Source organism: Jaculus jaculus, chromosome 3 (assembly GCF_020740685.1).
Source record: "Jaculus jaculus isolate mJacJac1 chromosome 3, mJacJac1.mat.Y.cur, whole genome shotgun sequence".
Classification (NCBI taxonomy): Eukaryota; Metazoa; Chordata; class Mammalia; order Rodentia; family Dipodidae; genus Jaculus; species Jaculus jaculus.
In genome coordinates this window covers 107,490,133-107,509,622 of record NC_059104.1, presented here as the reverse complement: position 1 = coordinate 107,509,622, position 19,490 = coordinate 107,490,133, and the positions used below count along the sequence as shown (strand labels likewise).

The window sequence follows — 19,490 nt, the reverse complement described above, 5'->3', positions numbered from 1 at the left end:
CTAGTTTTTTTTTTTAGTGTTTTGAGGTAGGGTCTTGCTGTAGCCCAGGCGACCTGGAATTCACTATGTAGCCTCAGGGTGGCCTTGAACTCATAGCTGTCCTCCTTCCTCCACCTCCCAAGTGCTGGGATTAAAGGCATGCGCCACCACGCCCGGCCCAGTTTGTATTTTTAACTCTTCAGCTGTACTAATACCAGTCTCAAACCTTCAAATATCGTCTTGCAAAAGGTTAACCCTGAAGGAATAAATAGGTAGTGATGGTAATAAGAATGGAGTTTTGAAGAAAGCATAGTAGTAGATAACTGAAATTATATTTCCAAAATGAATTAATTAGTTTTAAGTGTTGTGGTTAGCACAATAGTTTAGGACCCTAAACTGATACTGTTTTTCCTGAGTGACTATTTATTTCATGGTAATATACATGCTGTTCCCAGAGTCCATTTTTTTTCTGTGGGTATGGCCATTTTGAAAGACTAAAGTAATATCAGAAACTAAGTTTATATAGTTATAAGAAATTTTTCTGATGTCAGAAATACCATCCTGAGCATATGGTACTAAACATTCCAACATAGATATTTTAAGTAAAATTTGTTCAGTGAAGAAGAGGAAAATATTTCATACTGCTTTATCTTCTAGTTTATCAGCTGTATGATATTTGACAGTTCTTTGAACATTTTTCTTACACTTTTAATCTTTCTTTTCTAACTTTAATTATTCAATATTTTTGTTTGTTTGCAAGGGGAAAGTGTTGCACGTGCATGTGAGAGCATACACACACATGCACACACACACACAACATGAATATGAGTGCCTCCAGGTCTCTTGCTACTGTAAATGAATTCCAAATGCAGGCATCACTGTGTGTATCTGGTGTTATGTGGGTACTGGGCATTACACCTAGGCTGGAAGGCTTTGTAATCAAGTGCCTTTAACTGTTGAGCCATTTCCCCATATACCACAGATTTAAAAAAAAAAAAAAATAGATACTGTGTGGCATTTGAGAGGTGTGGGTGCTTAGACTAGAGAATAGCTGAACAGAGGGTTGAGGAGCAGAAAGCAGGGGTTTGTATATTAGTTACTTTCTTACTGCTGTGAGCAAATATCTGACCAGAAGGAACTTAAGGAAGAAAAGGTTTTTTTTTTTTGGTTTTCAATTTTAAGCCGGGGTTTCATGGTAGGGAAGGCATGTAGGCAGTAGCAGGAAGCAGAGGTGTTCGCATTACAGTCTGGAAATAGGGGACAAGTATGACTTGGGATGGGCTATAAAACCTTGAGGCCTATCCCTAGTGATATATGTTCTCCAGCAAGTCTGTCTACCTCCTAAACATTTTATGGCCTTCTCAAACAGAATCACCATCTAAAGACCAAGAAGCACCAAACATGTAAGCCTGTGGGAGAAAGTTTACATTCAAACCATAACAGTTGGTGCTAATGGAATTAAGCTTGACAGGATTTGTTCACAGAAGACACAGGTCACTAGAGGCTCAAGTGTTTCTGTTTTGCCCATTGCTCTCTTTCTGGAGTCCATCATGAGGCCTGGTTCAGAGCAGTTCAGTGAATATTTAAGGGAATTAATTGCTTAATAAGTGTTTCCATGCCAACTTGATAATTTTTTATTCTCCCTGATGTTCATCTCTGTTATAGTTGTTCCAGATTTATAGAAGAGTAATTTTTTTAGTTCATTTTTTGTTTATTTATTTGAGAGCAACAGACACAGAGAGAAAGACAGATAGAGGGAGAGAGAGAGAATGGGCGCGCCAGGGCTTCCAGCCACTGCAAACGAACTCCAGACGTGTGCACCCCCTTGTGCATCTGGCTAACATGGGACCTGGGGAACCAAGCCTTGAACCAGGGTCCTTAGGCTTCACAGGCAAGTGTTTTAACTGCTAAGCCACCTCTCCAGACCAGAAGAGTAATATTTTTAATTTAATTTTTTAAATTTTAATTGAGGGCTGGAGAGATGGCTCAGCAGTTAAGGCGCTAACCTGAGAAGCCTAAGGACTCATGACTACAGGTCCCACATAAACTAGACTCACAGTGACACAAGTGCATAAAATCACTCATATACACAAGGGGGCATTCATGTCTGGAGTTTGATTGCAGTGGCTAGAGGCCCTAGCATGCCAAATCTCCCTCCCTCCCTCTCCTCTCTCTCTCTCTCAAATAAGAAAAAAAAAAAAAAAAAGTCCATTGGGCTTGCCTCAAAAACCATTATTTAGGTTGAGTGTGGTGGTGTATGTTTTTAATCCCAGCACTCAGGAGGCAGAGGTAGGAGGATCACCGTGAGTTCAAGCTCACCCTGGGACTACATAGTGAATTCTAGGTCAGCCTGAGCTTGAACAAGACCCTACCTGGACCCCCCCCCCCCAATTAAACTTTTAAAAAAGCACACCTAAAATATCTCTCTCTCTCTCTCTCTCTCTCTCTCTCTCTCTCTCTCTTTATTTATTTATTTATTTATTTATTTATTTATAGAGAAGGAGGCAGAGAGAGAGAGAATGGGCATGCCAAGGCCTCAAGCATCTGGTAACGTGGGTCTTGGGGAATCAAACCTAGGTCCTTCGGCTTTGCAGGCAAATGCCTTAACCACTAAAAGCCATCTCTCCTGTCTTATTTAAACTTTTTTTAAAAATATTTTTTTTTATTTTTCATTTATTTGAGACAGAGAGAAAAAGACAGAAAGTGAGTATGGGTGCACCTAGCCTCCTGCCACAGCAGATGAGCTGGAAATGTATGTGCTACTTTGTGCTTCTGGCTTTATATAGATCCTGGTGAATTGAACCTGTTTTTTTTTAGGCTTTTTTTAGTGCCTTAACCACTGAGCCTTTTCTTCAGCCCAGCTCTTACATTCTGCATGCCACCTCTTTAGCAATGGTCACTGAGCCTTGGAGAGTGTGATAGAGATACCTCATTTGATGCTGAACACTCTGGTGAATTGAATTACCCAAGTGTTCACCAAGAAGGTTCTTTTCAGTCTTGTTTAAATTAATCTCTGTAAAATATGTAATAAGTTTCATAGACCTTGTAACGTTTGAGTTCCTAGGAAGGATTTGTGTTTACTGATTCTTGAGGAGCAGGAGATAATTCTCATAAAATAATCATTCTTTAGTACACATTCATTGAACCAGTTTTCTTCCCCTGAAGGTAGGTTATTGTAATACTGAAGTGAAGATAAATGTTTCCTCTTTGTTCTTATGTAATATTGCAGACTGTATTCTGTACCATATAGTCATGATTGCCTGAGACATATTCCAATTGGCTATGCTTTTATTATCTCCCCAAACCTGAGTATTATTTCCAAAACTACAAATTATCAAGTATCACTTGAGAAAGAAAAGGTTTAAATACATTGCTCTAACTGCTAACAAAATTCATATTTCATGGTACTTTATTTTTGAGATGGTTAGGGCATACAGCATGTGGAAAGCCAAAACAAGTACAGCATCCATAAAAGGATTATTTTGTACCTTGAAATGTGATTCTCTGTTTTTCTCTCCCTTATGAATTTGGTTTTCATTATTGAATTTCACACTGTCCATATCCTAATCATTTGTAGTATGGAAGAACTAAAGATAGTATTTGGCCTTTTATGTGGCATAAAATAATTTTATGTCAGTATAGGGAAATAAATGATCTAAGCATCACATTAAATTAAGGGAGCCTCAGTTATTAACTATCATTCGGTTTCTGCTTTTAGCTAAGTGACTGTATTCTAATGTTTTCTCTTTGGCACAGCACAAATCATTTAATTTTTCCCCTATTACAACAACAACAACAACAAAAAAGGATATAAAAGGTTCTTTGCTATGTCTACTAATCTTGGCTTATTGTATCTCTTTTAAGATGGAGCACTAATAGCATGTTTTTGTTTATCTCCCCCTCCGCTCCCTTAGGATGTCACTCTAGGTCAACCTAGTGTAACTCACTCTGTAGTGCCAGACTAGTCTTGAATTCACAGTGATCCTCCTACATTAGCCTCCCAAGTGCTGGAATTAAAGGTGTGCTCTACCATGCCTGGCCTGGGTAATAACAGCCTTTTTAATAGAGAAGCTTTCTAATGACTTACTTCAAGTTATTTCCTTTTTTATTGCAAATAAGTTGTTATACTTTTATCCCCTCACCCCAACTCCTGTTACTCTGGGGGCCCTCCTCAGTGAGGTTTTGGTAATCACTGTGGGGTCATGAGGGCCTCAGTCAGTCCCAGTAAGATTTCAGGGTAACCGACACTTAAAATAGTCAGAATGTTGACAGACAATTAGAATAATTAAAATATGAAAGCAGAACTCCAGACACTGTAAATAACTCAACACTAAATCAGACTGATAACAGTCCTGCCAGAGCTCAGAGAATATTGTGGAAGAAGGGGCAGAAAGATTGTAAGACTCATAAAGCGGGTAGAATTTATTTCCTTTGTTTTACCCAAATATTAAGTTTAGTTCACCTCTTCTAAAATTTTTTGGATCTCCCTTATCTGTCTGAGGTTGGTAACAGAAACCATTAAAAGAAATAATGTATTTGTCTGCACCATGAGTTCTAATTTAAAGAAATGTATTAAACCTGAAATTTAACATATCCCTTAAGTGACTAACTATAATGAATTAATATTGAGGCAGCACTATAAAATTGACAGGATATTTTATTAAGCTAACAAGATGACTGATCAAAAGCTCTAGGATAGATTGTATATACCTGTGTAGAAAGAATTTTTCTGATGCAAAGATATTAAGGTTATTCTTTATAATTTTGTTTGTTTTTATTTATTTATTTGAGAGCCAGACACACACACACACACACACACACAGAGAGAGAGAGAGAGAGAGAGAGAGAGAGAGAGAGAGAGAGAGAGAGAATATGAGAATGAGAATGAGAATGAGAATGAGAATGAGAATGAGAATGAATGGGCCAACAGGGACTCCAGCCGCTGCAAACGAACTCTAGATGCATGTGTCTCCTTGTGCATCTGGCTAACATGGGTCCTGGGGAATTGAGCCTCGAACTGGGGTCCTTAGGCTTTACAGGCAAGCACTTAAGTGCTAAGCCATCTCTCTAGCCCTATTCCTTGTAACTTTGAAGTGCTACTTTCAGGTACTGTACTGTGTTGCGAGAAGGCCAATTATTGCATAATTACTATAAAAATGTGTGACTGTTAAATGGGGCAAATTAACGTTTCTTTAATGACATGGAAGCTTGACAAAAATTAAGTATGTAAAATATTGTCAGAAGAAAAATGTCACTAGGATGGAAAGACTCAATTAATAATTTGATAGTTGGTACCATTTATGTAAAAATTATTACAATAAAGATACTGTCTGTGAATCTACAAAGCTTAATATATTGTTATTCTAATGAAATAGTGTGATACATAATAAATCATGTGCTAGGCTTGACATCAGTACCATGGACCCAGAAGAGTTCCAGACTTAGCTTTTACTGTATATATGACATTAGTCAAATGGCCAAATTATTTTGTTCTTCCATCTTTTGATCTGTAAAATGGGACAAAATATATCTCATAAGTACTATACCAATAGAAGACATCAAGTGATACGTGAAATGTCTAGTATATTTTGGATAAAGACTTAGGGATATTATTACTGATAGTGCAACTCCAGTCATAGTAATATGGTAATAGAACATTTCAGAACTACAATTTGAGTGCTCCATAGTTATTTAATGATTTATGTGTCCATAGTTTTAATACTCAGCAAAAGCTTGAAAGTTGCTTTCACTGTAGAATAATATAAAACATTGTTATCTTTAATATCTTTTAGTAACTAAAGTTGGAAGATTTTCTTTTTCTTTTGTTTTTGGTAGAGAATAAGGTTAAATTGTCCTGCTATTTGGGACTAAAGAAGAGAGAAAGTTTCATGCACATGCATCAGCAAGCTAAAGTTGCTTCTTAACTTTAAGTCAAGTTAGCAACATTTTTTAAAATTTTAATATCAATATTTTTCCCCATATGTATTTTTTTCTTTTATTCTTTTGAGTTATGGTCTTGCTGTAGCCCAGACTGACTTGGAATTTACTCTGTAGTTTCAGGATGGCCTCAAATTCATGGTGACCTTCTTGCTTTTTCCTTCTAAGTGCTGAGATTGAAGGCATGCTTCTGCTAATGCTCAAAGATAATTAGTAACTGTGGTATAAACTATGTAAAATGCTTGTGTGCGAAGTGTTTATAAACTGCTATTCATATGCATGTTCTCTTCCCACACCAAATTTGTAAATCAGTCATATTCCTTGTATTCTCTGTAGTGAACCAAGTTACGAATGATTTGCTGTGGTTTGGTTTTCTTAGACTGGTTCTTTCTGTGTAGCCTTGGCTGATCTACAACTTGTAATCCTCCTGCCTCATCATTCTGAGTACTGAGTTTATAGGCATGTATCCCTATGCTATGTTTTGCCTAATGACCCAGGTTCAGTTCCCCAGTACCCATGTAAAGTTGGATGCACAAAGTGGCGCATATACCTAGAATTTGTTTGCAGCAGGTAGAAGATTTAATGTGATTAAGAACTATTGCATTAATTGGATGCCTTCAGAAATAATACTGTTTTCTTGTTTTGCAGTCATGTCTGTTAATACCCACTGCACTACCATTTTTATTTTATTTTTTAAAATATTTTGTTTAAATATTTATATATAAAGATATACTATAAATATGCACATATATTGAGAATGAACTCCAGAAACATGTACTACCTTATACATCTGGCTTACATGAGCACTGGTGAAGTAAACCTGGGCCCATCACTTTGCATGCGCCACCTTCTGCATTTGGCATACATGGGTGTTGGGGAATTGTACCTGGGTCCTTAGGAAATTCATACCTGAACCACTAAGCCATCTCTCCAGCCCCTTTATTTTGTTTTTCATTGATATTTTTGTATGTACATATGTATGTGACATATGCAGGAGTATGTGTCTGTTCACCTGCACATGTGTGCAGGTGAAGGTCATAGGACAACCTTAAATGTTATTCTCAGGTGTATGCTGTCCTCCTCTTTGTATGACAGGGTCTTTCATTTGCCTGGGGCTCACATCCTAGCTTCGACTGTTTGGTCAGTGAGTTTCAAGGATTCTCCTGTTTCTGCCTTTGGATGTGATCCACAACATCCCACACCATTTACATAGGTACTAGGGACCTGTTGAATTCAGGTCATCATGCTTGCACGGCAAGCCTTTACCTCCTGAGAACTTTTCCCAGCTCCCCCCATGTTCTGACTTTTAAGCATATATTGCATAGAACAATACCACAAAAGGACCATCTTTGAGATCAATCTGTTTGAAGTGACATAAGCTATGTGATACTAATCAAATTTAAACCATTCTGAGTTTTTATGTCTTCATCTTTTTTCATTTACCTTAGTTTCTAGAATTTTCAAATTATTGTTAGAAAGTTTATTTATTTTCTTTTTGCAGTTATTCACTGGCCCTGCTAGCAGTATATTGTGTGGATTACTAACCATTTTCTTTACAGTTAGAGAATAAAAAGAGTCATCACAGAAGTAAAATTAATATTATGGGGATCCCATATATACCATTTGGAATTGAAGATTTTGTTAGTTAGAATTTAGCTTTCCTACTATGCTCTCTGAAGCTATATACACTGAATCCAAAAGCTCTGTGAGCACCTTCTTTTTATTTAACTTCCTGTGAGTCTTTTAACATTTTTTATTGTCCCATTACCATAAAGGAATCTATGAACACAGATAAAGTATGTTTGTGTTTGTGTGTGTATATTGCAATCTACAGAATATGAATTTGAATCTGAAGAAAGTCATGTTACCTAAAGCAGAATAAGATGAAAGAGTACTCACCATAGAACCTGTAACAGGGTGGGGGGATGGAGGTTCTGAAGTGCTTCCTGGAACCCTAAGCCCTGAGCTCATATCTTAAAACCAAGCAAAGAACTGGCAATTCTAGATTCAAGAAAATGATTTTTTTAAGTATCCCACATTTTATTCAGATCTTACAAAAGAAGGGAAGGGAAAAATCTGGGAGGTAAGGGAAAAATAAAGTGGGGAGAAGAGAAATACACCATGTGGAGCCTACGACTCCATGTAACAGAACATGGATCTTAGGGAAAAAAAAAAATATCAGAAGGTATTTTCAAAACATGTGCTTCCAGAGAGGTCAAAAGTGAAGACAAGTAATAAAAGGAAAGAAAGTGTCTCTTTTCACCCATTCCAGGGTGGGAGAGAGCTCATACCCATCTGAAGATCCCCAAAAACTTTGCTTCCAGATGTGGAGAGAGAGGACAAACTGACCCATTCTCTGTGGCTCCAGAGGGGTATAGGATTTGTGCCATCCCACCTGAACACACCTGCACCAGATGTCCCTGCCAATCAGCCTGGGTTTAGAGGAGAAATCCACCCATACCTGCACAGGGTGCACACTTGAGAGAGATCTCATTGGGTGAGCTAGGCAAACACTAAATCCCTTGGCTGGCACAGGTGGGACAGGCTAAGATAGGTGTGGCGAGGGTGTGATATCCTAAGGTCCTTCCCTTTAAGGGTGGCCCTGGTCCTGCCTAATTAATTTAACTGCCTACTCTGACTCCCCCCAAACCCTTATTCACTTTCGTATTAAATTTTAATGTAATACTGGATAATAATTGCTTTTCTTGGTACATGACAAGAAAACTCTTTACTCTTTATATACTTTTTATATTGCCATATACTAGCTTATTGAAATTATAAATATTATAAATTGTTAATTAAGAATTTAGGCTTCACATAGCCTTTTTGTTTGTACTTTTTTGGAGATGGAGATAGGTTGTTAGTTTTACATTTATAACCACATTCTATTTTAGCTGGAACATTTTCTTTTACATTTTAAAATTTTATGTAGTATTAAAAAAATCTTATAATTTCTACCAATTTTGTGATCAGTGGAAATAGTGCAAAATTTATTATACAGGGCTGGAGAGATGGCTTAGTGGTTAAGCGCTTGCCTGTGAAGCCTAAGGACCCTAGTTCGAGATTCGATTCCCCATGATCCACAAGGGGGGGGCGCATGCGACTGGAGTTCCTTTGCAATGGCTGGAAGCCCTGGTGTGCCCATTGTTTCCCAATCTCTCTCGCTCGCTCTCAAATAAAAATAAACAAAAAAACTAAAAAACATTATAATACAGTTTAATAAAATACTACGTTTTGTAAGAGTGACCTTTGATTGATTTTGAGAAAATACTATTGCTTTCCTATGAACCCAAGATGAGGATTTTGTATATGTTGTAAATTCTGTTTGAGGTAAGAACAAGGAAATAGTCATAATTAAACTTTTCTTTCTTTAATTTTAATAGCTGACATTGTTTACTAGCCATATATCAGATATTGGGTTTACAACTGAAGCATTAATATGAAATGTGTTTTTCTATTAGTTCCATCTTAAGCTGAATTAGAAAGTATAAGTAGCTCAAAACTACACAGCCTGTAAGTTAAAATTGGGACTTGATTCCAGATCTAACCTGCATTTAATCATTATCAATTCAGACTCCAATTTCATGTTTACTCAATATTTATTGAAAAATAATGTTAAATATCAGTTATCTATTGGCTTAAATGGAAAACTAATGAATGTGAAACTGCTTTATGCCTAATAGCTAAAATTTTAGATATTGCTAATCTTCCCTTTCTTCCTGTAGGAAAGAAGGCTAAAGGAAAGACAAGCCAGAAGAGAAGCCAACAAAACACAAGCAAAGGTAGGGGTGTGTGTGTACATATATATATATAAATACACATGTGAATATATATCTGCATATCTATACAGTTTTGTTATTTTTATTGGTCTATAAAGTTATATGATAAAAAGAAAATGCAGTATTGAATTTAATTTCAAAACCAATATTTTTAATGTATCTTTTATGATTATTTATGCAGCAAGCCATTTGTAACTTACTTTCATAGTTTATGGTGCAGAGTGAAACATACCTAAGGTGATTTATAATTTATGCTTTCTCTTGCTCCCTCTTCCACTTCTTCCCATTATGTTTCATTCTTGTTAAATACAGAAGTCAATTGATAGGATGCTTATCTGTATCATTTTTTAGACTAGATCTATAGCCTATTTCAGCTTACCTGGATAGTAAGTGACTAAGAGAACATAGGTTGCTTCAGTTAAGTTCCTAGAGTGTAGGTGAAAGCACTCTTATCTTCCACCTTCACTGGACACCATAAACAATTAAAGAATATGTGTATGTTGAATTTCCCTGAATGCATGTGTACAGTTATAAACATCACCCATTTATACTGCTATGGTATTTAACCCTGAGAAGGCTCAGCTTCTACAAGCCAAGTTAATAGAAATGATTTTCTAGAACGAGGGTCCCAGTGCCATATGATATTTCTCATGCTTTCACCTGACTACCCATAATTTCTTCTTGGCAGTTAGTAAAGATTTGGCTCCCTTGAGTAAGCCCATAATGTTCTTTGCCATTTTTTCCCCCTATGTTGGCCATAGAACTTAGAAAGTAAGTCAGAGATGATAACTCATACTGTTACTCTGAAGTAGGAAATAATTACTAAGATGAAAAGTCTAAGATGAAAAGGCTGTTTATATTCAGTAACACACACCACTGTTTTTAAATTGCTTGAAAATGGGAGTTCCAGGATATAAAGCCTGGCTGCTAAAGCACTTGTAAGCTTTTACATGGCTTAACATGCAGGGAATTAAGTGACATGGCTGGGAAATTGGATCTTAGGGCCTTTTAGAGGAAAAGAAAGAAAACCTTTCCTCTAACAAAATGTTTGGTATTTAAGAATATTGCATTTTAGCATAAAAATAAACCTTTGTTTCACTAAGCTGTCATTTCTAGATATAAAAGTTTGAAATTAAAGATATAATCTAGAGCTAAAAGAAAGCCATGCTATTGCATTTATTCTGTATATATTTATACATGCTTGTTATATACATTTTAACTTTTATATCTGTAGGCTCCATATCTATAGATTCAGCATCCATAGAGCAGAAATGTAGTTAGGCTGTACGCAGTGGCTATAGCTTTCCTCCAGCCCCCCACGAGCCATTATTTTTTAAAGAATTTAGCAATTACTTACATAGTATTAGGCATTATAAGTAATCTGGAGATTAATTAAAGTAATAGGAACATATGTGTAGGTTATAAGCCATTTAATATAAGGGTCTTTGGCATATTCAGATTGTGGTATGAAAGGTTGTAGTAGAATTGTCCTGGAACCACTTTCCCTTAGATTTTGTGGGAAGACTTACTCGATATGTTTTATTATTAATGCTATAGATCTGGTCTTTCTTAATGGTTGGAGCTGTAAGAAATTACTCTTAACTCATGAGCTTGTTTGTAATCATTTATTCCACTATAGATTGGTGTGCATTTGTTTCTGGGTGCCTGTGTTTGGTTGTTTGGTTTTAATACTATGCTTTGTGTTTCCCTTTTTCTTTTCTTTTTTTTTTTTTTTTTGGTTTGTTTTTTTGAGGTAAGGTCTCACTCTAGCTCAGGCTGATCTGGAATTCACTATGTAATCTGAGTGGCCTGAAACTCACAGTGATATTTCTACCTCTGCCTCCCGAGTGCTGGGATTAAAGGCATGGTCCACCATGCCGAGTTTCCTTTTCCTATTTTTAATGCCAAAATGCCTTTGCATTTGTGAAATAACTTAAGCCACCATTATTACATGACCTTGTGAAAAATTTTTGTCAATCTTTAGTTCTTTTCTGTACTTTTGCTGCTATAAAAAAAACTAGTGAATGTGGTTCATTGATCTACTTGATGGTTTATATACTATTGAGTGAGTTTAGGGTTTCTATACAGATACATTGCTCTCTCCCAGTAGATGAGAGTGTTATTTGGGTTAGCCTGTATGTTACCCTTTTGTCTGTAGTGTCCTTTTTCCCTCTGTGTGTATATGTGTGTATAAATTATACCTATAATGAATATATAGGAAATATATACATACATTTTCTTAGAAACATATCATCTCAAGTCTATAGGAAAGCTTTTGCTTAAAAAAGTGGTTTTATTTAAAATACTACATGTTACTTAATATTTCAGAAATATACAAATAAGTTAAGGGTAAAAGTAAGCCAATATAAGAAAGTCTAACATTACTAGCTTCTTGGAGCATAGAAACTGCTATATCAGAGGAGGTTGTGGAGTTTTGCGTTACTACATGTTACTTTAATAGGTTATTTTTTCTTTTTTCTTATAGAATTTTGACAATTCTCCTCTACACTATATGTGTTATGACTATACATTGCTAATTATTAAGTGCAAATGGATTGAGTAAGGGAAAGACTCTTAAGCTGAAATTTAGAAAGCAGGCTATGTCTTAAAAGTTGATAAGTGACCTGAGCCATGTCATTTACATTCATGGGCCTCTTATCATGTGTAAATTCAATGACATATATTACCTAATCACGTTTAATCATAGTCATGATTATGTGCATATGTGGTTCTCCTATTGTAAGGTTTGGGACTGACTAAGACCACACAAACCACTCTGAAGGCAAAGATGAAAGCTTTTATTTGGGAAAAGCATGAGCTGCCAGGTCTGACTTTCAAGAGTGGAGCATAGCCAACCTGAGTTTTTAGGTAGTGGGCCTTATAGGCTTTTTCAGTTGGGAGAAGGTAAAGAAGGAAAAAGAATTCCATTTGTTAAGTTGAAGAGAAAAAGCTCCTTTAGGGGAGGTCATTACATTAGCCAACTAAAATAGCCAGGGTATGATACCTGAACAGTGCCCAGGGGACTTTGGAGATAAGAGGGTAGGATACCATGACCTGGGGTCATTGGTAGGTAAGGAAGGGATAATGGCTAGTGGTTCTCTTGAAGATTGTGGATAATCCACTTCCTTGTGCCTCTGTCACCATCCTGCTACCCTTTGTGACTCCATTTTGGGAGCCCATCCTGACCTAACACCTATAATCTTGACCTGTGCTATGCACAAAAGGCACAAACTACTGAAAACAGTTCCTATGTTAGGTGCTCAGGCTTTCTGATCATTTGAAAATACTTTGTTTCCTTATATTTCACTGGAATTTTGTCCGCTAAATGGTGACTTCACATTATAAGGCTATGGATAGTACATTAATAACTGGTGGTATTAGTTCTGAAGTGAATAAAAAGTATTCACATTTATTTACTTTTAAAAAAAACATTATTACTTTATGAGAGTCATATAGAAAGAAACAGACAGAGAGAATGAATATGGACATACCAAAGATTCTTGCCAGAATTCCAGATGCATATGCCACTTTGTGCATCTGGCTTTATGTGGGTACTGGGTAATTGAACCTGGGCAATCAGGCTTTGCAAGAAGGTGCCTTTTCTCAAGCAGCATGACTGAGTGGCTTGAAGGGATATAAAGCATAAATGTAAAAACATTTATAATAAAACATATAACATAAGATGCATCAGTTTAAGCATATGTTTAACTGGATTAAGTACATTAGTAGTTTAAGTACATTTTTAGTACTATACAACTACCGCCAACATCCATTCTTACTGCTTTTTCATCATCCCAAACGGAATCTCCGTACCATTAGACAGTAATGCTTTACTCTCTCTTCTCTGTATATTCAAGATTTTCAAAAGAAAACTTTTGTATTGCAAATTATCGCTTAGCATCTGAAGAAATGAAGGAAGCCCTGTTGAGTAGACATTCTTCCCATTGTCTATAGTTGAATAATCCAAAATTGCATTAAAAGTTGAAACTTATTCCACTTCATATCTTCATAACATAGTAAATACCAAAGAGCACTATATAGTTTAGGGTCTTATTAGATTTAATTAACTAATAAGATGAGTTACTAATACTGTGTCACAATATCAACACTGTAACACTGAATTAAAGTAATGTTGAAAATTTCAATAGCAGCATGAACAAACTGGCTGAGGAAGAAATTGTGAAAATTAAAAAAATACAATAGTTGGGATGGAGAGATGACTTAGTGGTTAAGGCGTTTGCCTGCAAAACCAAAGGATCCTGGTTTGAGTTTCCAGGACCCATGTAAGCCAGATGAACAAGGGGGCACACACATCTGGAGTTCATTTGCAGTAGCTGGTGGCCCTGGCATGCCCATTCTCTGTCTCTGCCTCTTTCTCTCTCTCTCAAATAAATAAATAAGTACATAATAAAAAAATACAATAGCTAATGGAAAGATCTCCCATTCTCATGAATTGCTACTATGAAAATGGAAAATAATCTACAGATTTAATGCAATCATTATAAAAAAAATCTAGTGCTGGGAAAACTGGATATTTATATGTAGAAGAATTAAACTAGATAGATCTCTCTCAGCCTGAGTAAAAGACATTTTAAATTAGACCAAAGACCTTAATGTAAGACCTGTAATTCTAGAACTGCTAGAGGAAAGCATAGGAATAGCACTTCAAAATAAAGATGTAGGGAAGGATATTCTGAAAAAGACTCTTAACGGAGGATTTCTGGGTAAGGTGTTGGACTAGAAGCTTCCTTTATGTGACCCAGGGGAAGAGAAGAGTCAGAATAAGCAAAATATTCCAAAGAGAAAGGGAGGAAACCCTTCAGAAATTCACCAAGGTAGGGATAGGATACCTTCAAAATGTGGACAAAAGTTGGGCCACACATAGAAGAGAAGCAAAGCAGAAGATGCAGTTCTGGCCATGTTGCTTCCTGGTGCAGGGTGGGAAGCAGAAGACTCCTTCAGAAGGTATTCCTGAAGTACTGGTAATGAGAGACTTGCAGTTGTGCTCTCAGGATATGCCCATACCCTTGACCAGCCTGGAAAGTCCTTGTGAGTTTCGGTGACCCAACTAGCTGTTGTCTCACAGAAATGCATCTTGTTGGTAAAAATGCCCAGACATAGAGAATGAATGGATGGAAAACAGTCTGTCAAATGAATGGATGTACAAAGCAATCTGGCCTAGCTCTTCTGATATCTGGTAATGCAAGGAAAGCATAGCATACCACATTTGAGTACAGTGCCAAAATTTTTAAATATGCTTATTTGTTTATGCTGTACATGTTACACACAATAATATACTGGTTTAAAAATAGAGTCTGTTCAGCTGGGTATGGTGGCTTATACCTTTAATCCCAGTACTTAGGAGGCAGAGGTAAAGAGAATCACTTGAGTTCAAGGCTACCATGAGACTACATAGTGATTTCCAGAAAAAAAAATAAAATAAAATCGAGCCTGCTCATGAGTAGTCACTTAGATATATTCATTGGTTCTGAGAAAATCAATGCAACTAATGTTTTGCTCATCTCAGTTTAGAGACAGGGAAATGTGACTTCCAATTTTCAAGTATTTATGGTGTCTACTAGCTCTTATGTTAGTGGCAGTACGTTTTTGTGGATAAGGAAGGCTTTACTCTGAAGATCAAAGGAATCTCTTTCTCGGAGTAATGTTATGCCCCTAAAATGTCACTGAGAAAAATTTGTTTTCTCTCTTAATTTTTTTGTTCTTTCACTTTTGTTCTTCCAAGGAATTATAGATGAAAATGTTCTATAACTGTAAAGCTCTATTTAGATAATCTTATTACTGATGTTGTTATGATCAACATTAAATGATTCATGTTTGCTGTATTTTCTTGCTTTGGAGAAAATTTTTTGCCAGATGTCTGGCAGCAATCTATGCAGAAAGATTTTTCTCTTTGCCTATTTTTTTTTCAAAGTGTAATTTCAACTTTGTTATTTTTTTTTTCTGAGAAGACAGTTTTTCTTCAGTCTCTTAAGAATCCTGCTCTTCTCAAGGGCTTTGGTAGCAATTGTGGAGCAGCACCAGCCAGTCTAAATCTGGGTGGAGGGGTTTGGTCCTTCTGGGGTTCAGTCCTTCTCGCGATTGATTCCTGACCACCTACCTTGCTGTGAATTGCACAACTCACACAGTAATGCAGCTTCATATAGAGCTTGGAAGACACTTGCTTTGGAAATGTCCCTGACAGTGGCGGCCTTCACTATTTTCCCAATGATGAACTTCTTAAAGGCCTTGTCCTTGGGCACCCACAGGGTGCAGTTCGTATGTGCCTGGGGCCTTGGCTCAACCATTGTTCCTTCACTTCTTTGTCTTCTTGGAAGCCAAGGCCAGAAAGTATCTTTGCCTAACTTTTTATTACTGATATAATATAGGACTGAAAGATTACTCGACAAGAACTCTTGAATTAGTTGTTTGTGTATATAGTATGTTGATGGAACATGTAATGTTTTACCCTCTCAAAGTACTTTCACAAAGTTTATGAAATAAGTGGAAGCATAACAGCTATCCAACAGTTTTGGTACAGAAAAGCTAGCTAACTGACTTAGGTTAGATCTTATTAAGTAATTGGTACAGTTAAAAAAAAATCTCTTAAATTTCTGAGGACTCACTATGTCTAGTTCTTTTGGCCTTATGAGTTTTTTTTTTTTTCCTGTCCTTCAAATTTTTACTGTAAAAAAGAGTCTCAGTTACTGCCTTGAGTATGCTCTAGAGAGATTAGAAGTGAGTAGTAGAATGAGTTACTCAATTTTTCTCTAGTTCTTTTAAAACATTGTACATTTATGGTCAAAGTTATGTTAGTTTCCTAAGTTTTACTTCCCTTTATTAATACAATCATTTGGAGAAATATTGGGTAATATATGCTAAGGATAACTTATGCTTTCCTTGTGTACCATACTTCTTGCCTAGCTTCAGAATCATGAGAAATACTTACATTGTCTATACAATTATACAATGTCTATACCAAAAGCTCTTTATATAATGACACTACTTAAAATCATCAAACACTGCCAATAATCCAAATTGCATAGTAGATAAGTTGTGGTGTGGTATAATCATGCATTGAAATATTACATACCTATGTCTGAATTTTTGCTGTATATAGTAACAATACCAAATGTTACAGAATTAATAATGAACAGAGGAAACAAGGTAAAATACTTATTACAAAGTTTTCTTTTTCTCAAAGCAAGGGTTGGATTTGGGCTAGAGGACTGCTTTGGGGGAGCTGGTACGTGAGGATGGGGAGCCTTCAGAGCACCTGGGACTTTATGTCCATGGCCATTTATCAAGCTATATGCTTGTGATTTGTATACTTCTATTAAAAGGATCCTTTATGAAAACTTAAGGGAAGAATAAATTCTCATATGTGATTTTAGTTTAGATGTTTTATTTTAGTTTGAATGTTTTAATATGAAGATTCTTGTGTAGGATATTATCAGCAATTCTTCTAACTATATAAGTAGTACTAAAAGCTATAGTTCCTAGAGTTGTTTGTTTTATAAAGGCTGTGAACTAGTTGATAATTTATACTCTTCAAATACATAGTTCTTTTATTTTACCTCCTAAAGCTTATAAAAATAATTTCTCTCAAATGAAAATGCAAACATATTTTCAGTTATGTAGCTTAGAAAAAAGCTTCAGAAATAGTATGTATACAAAGCATATAAAGTTCCTTTATCAAAAATTTTTATCTCTTTGGTCTGGAAGATGATCATAGGTAGAATTAAGATGGATTGTTTTGTTTTATTTATCTTAGTTTTTAGCTATGTACATCAGTTTTCCCTTCAACCACAGGCACATTTGATTTTTATTTCATACAGCCATCCTACTTCTTTCAATTGACACTCTCCAGTTGATCTATTTATTAGTGCATCTGCCTTTGGCAGCCAGAAAGTATATTCTTAGAGGATAAGTTGTAAACACAAGTGCTATTAATCACTTGTTTCCTGAACCTGAAATCCACCTAAATCTAAGATTGATTTTTTTTTTTTTTTTTTGCCTGTTCTACACCAGTGTGCCTGATAGATGTTTTTGTGGTACATTGAGGAATACCAAGTGAAGGAATTAACCCCCCAAAAATAAACCACAGCAAAAAGAAAACAAACCCACAACTAGCTGGGCATGGTGGCACATGCCTTTAATTCCAGCACTTGAGAGGCAGATTCCGAGAGTTCAAGACCTGCCTGAGACTACATAGTGAATTCCAGGTCAGCCTGGACTAGAGTGAGAACCTACTTTGAAAAACCCAAAACAAACAAACCAGCAAAAATAAAACAAAAAGGGAATATGCTTTCTAAGCAAAAAGATGAATTGATTAGAATCTATGCTGTGAATTCATCCATAAGATCAAATCATAGGTCATGAGTTTAGTCTCCCGTCATAACTTAGTACTATGTTCTTTGCTGTCAAAGGTGCATGAGATTTAAAAATAGGAAGTCCAGCTTTAGTTTTTACCAGCAAGTTTGTAATCCAGGATAAGCATGATTCTTCTGAGCCTTCATTTCTTCTTCTATATCAAGGATATAGCCTGCAGTGTCAGCCTTCCAGAACTCTTGTGATGATAATAAATATGTAAATCATAATTAAAAATACAAACCATTATTATCACTATTATTATTTCTTTTTTTAGGCAGGTTTGTTCTAGAATATCCAAGATTTAAAGGGGTACATTAGTGAAAGCTGGGTTATGTTGACTCCAAATCATTGAAAGATGCTTCAGATGCACATAACAGTGCCTGCCACTTTTATTTTATCCCACTAAAATATCTGGGGACTGTTGTTTGACTATGTTTTATTTTTTCCTATTTCCTCATGTGTATGTTTTGCTTTCTCTTCAGCATGAAGGATTCCTTCAAGTATTTTCTGTAGAGCTGGCTTAGTTGTAAACTCATTTAGCCTGTTTTTGTTCTGTACTCTATCAATTTGGATAGATAACTTTGCAGAATAAAGTAATCTTGTTTGACAGTTGTTATCTTTCAGAACCTAGAATATATCATTCTAAGCCCTTTTGGCTTTTAAAGTTTGTGTTGAGTAATCTGCTGTTATTCTGATGGACCTACCTTTGTAAGTGACTTGCTTTTTCTCTCTAGCAGCTTTCAATATATTTTCTTTGGTTTGTGTATCTAGTATTTTAATTATAACATGGTAAAGAGAGGTTCTTTCTAGGCTTTGCCTGTTTGGCTTTCTAAAAACTTCCTGTATCTTCATTGGCATTTCTTTCCCAATTTAGGCAAATTTTTCTTTGTTGAAAACTCTGCTATGCTTTTGGAATGAAATTTTCCTAATTCTATACCCTGAATTCTTATGTTTGGTCTTTTCATAGTGTCCGTTTCCAGCTTAGTTCCTCTGGGTTCTATAATCACATGATTTATAGATGTCAAAATTACAAAATTGAACATGAATCTAACACATATTTAACACATATTACTTCTTTTATCTAAGAGTTCATTATTCCCAAATTTTATACTTAAAGATTCCATTGAAGTTTAAGTAATGGAGATTTTAGTTTATTTATAATCCAAAAGTACTTTCAATTTGTAACTCTTAACCCAAGCACAGATGAGCATGGAAAAAGTCCTGAATTCTGTTTGTTTCATTATAACTTGAATTGCAGCAGTACTATAGATAAATCTTTTAAAATATTTTATTCATTTATTTGCAAGGAGAGAGAGAGAGGGAAAGAGAAGAGAATGAATTAATAAGTAAATGATTGAATGGGTGTGCCAGGGCCTCTATCCACTGCAAACTCACTCCAGATGCATGCAAATACTTGGTGCATCT

At 35.8% G+C, this 19,490-nt stretch overlaps 1 protein-coding gene across 1 annotated transcript in view; it reads left to right on the top strand.

Moving 5' to 3' along the window:
- Positions 1 to 19,490, top strand: part of Ddx10 (DEAD-box helicase 10) — a 173,215-nt gene that overhangs the window by 117,501 nt on the left and 36,224 nt on the right. The window contains exon 16 of the mRNA XM_045145228.1: positions 9,642 to 9,698. Coding sequence (XP_045001163.1) covers positions 9,642 to 9,698 — 57 coding nt within the window. The remainder of the gene's footprint in view (positions 1 to 9,641; positions 9,699 to 19,490) is intronic.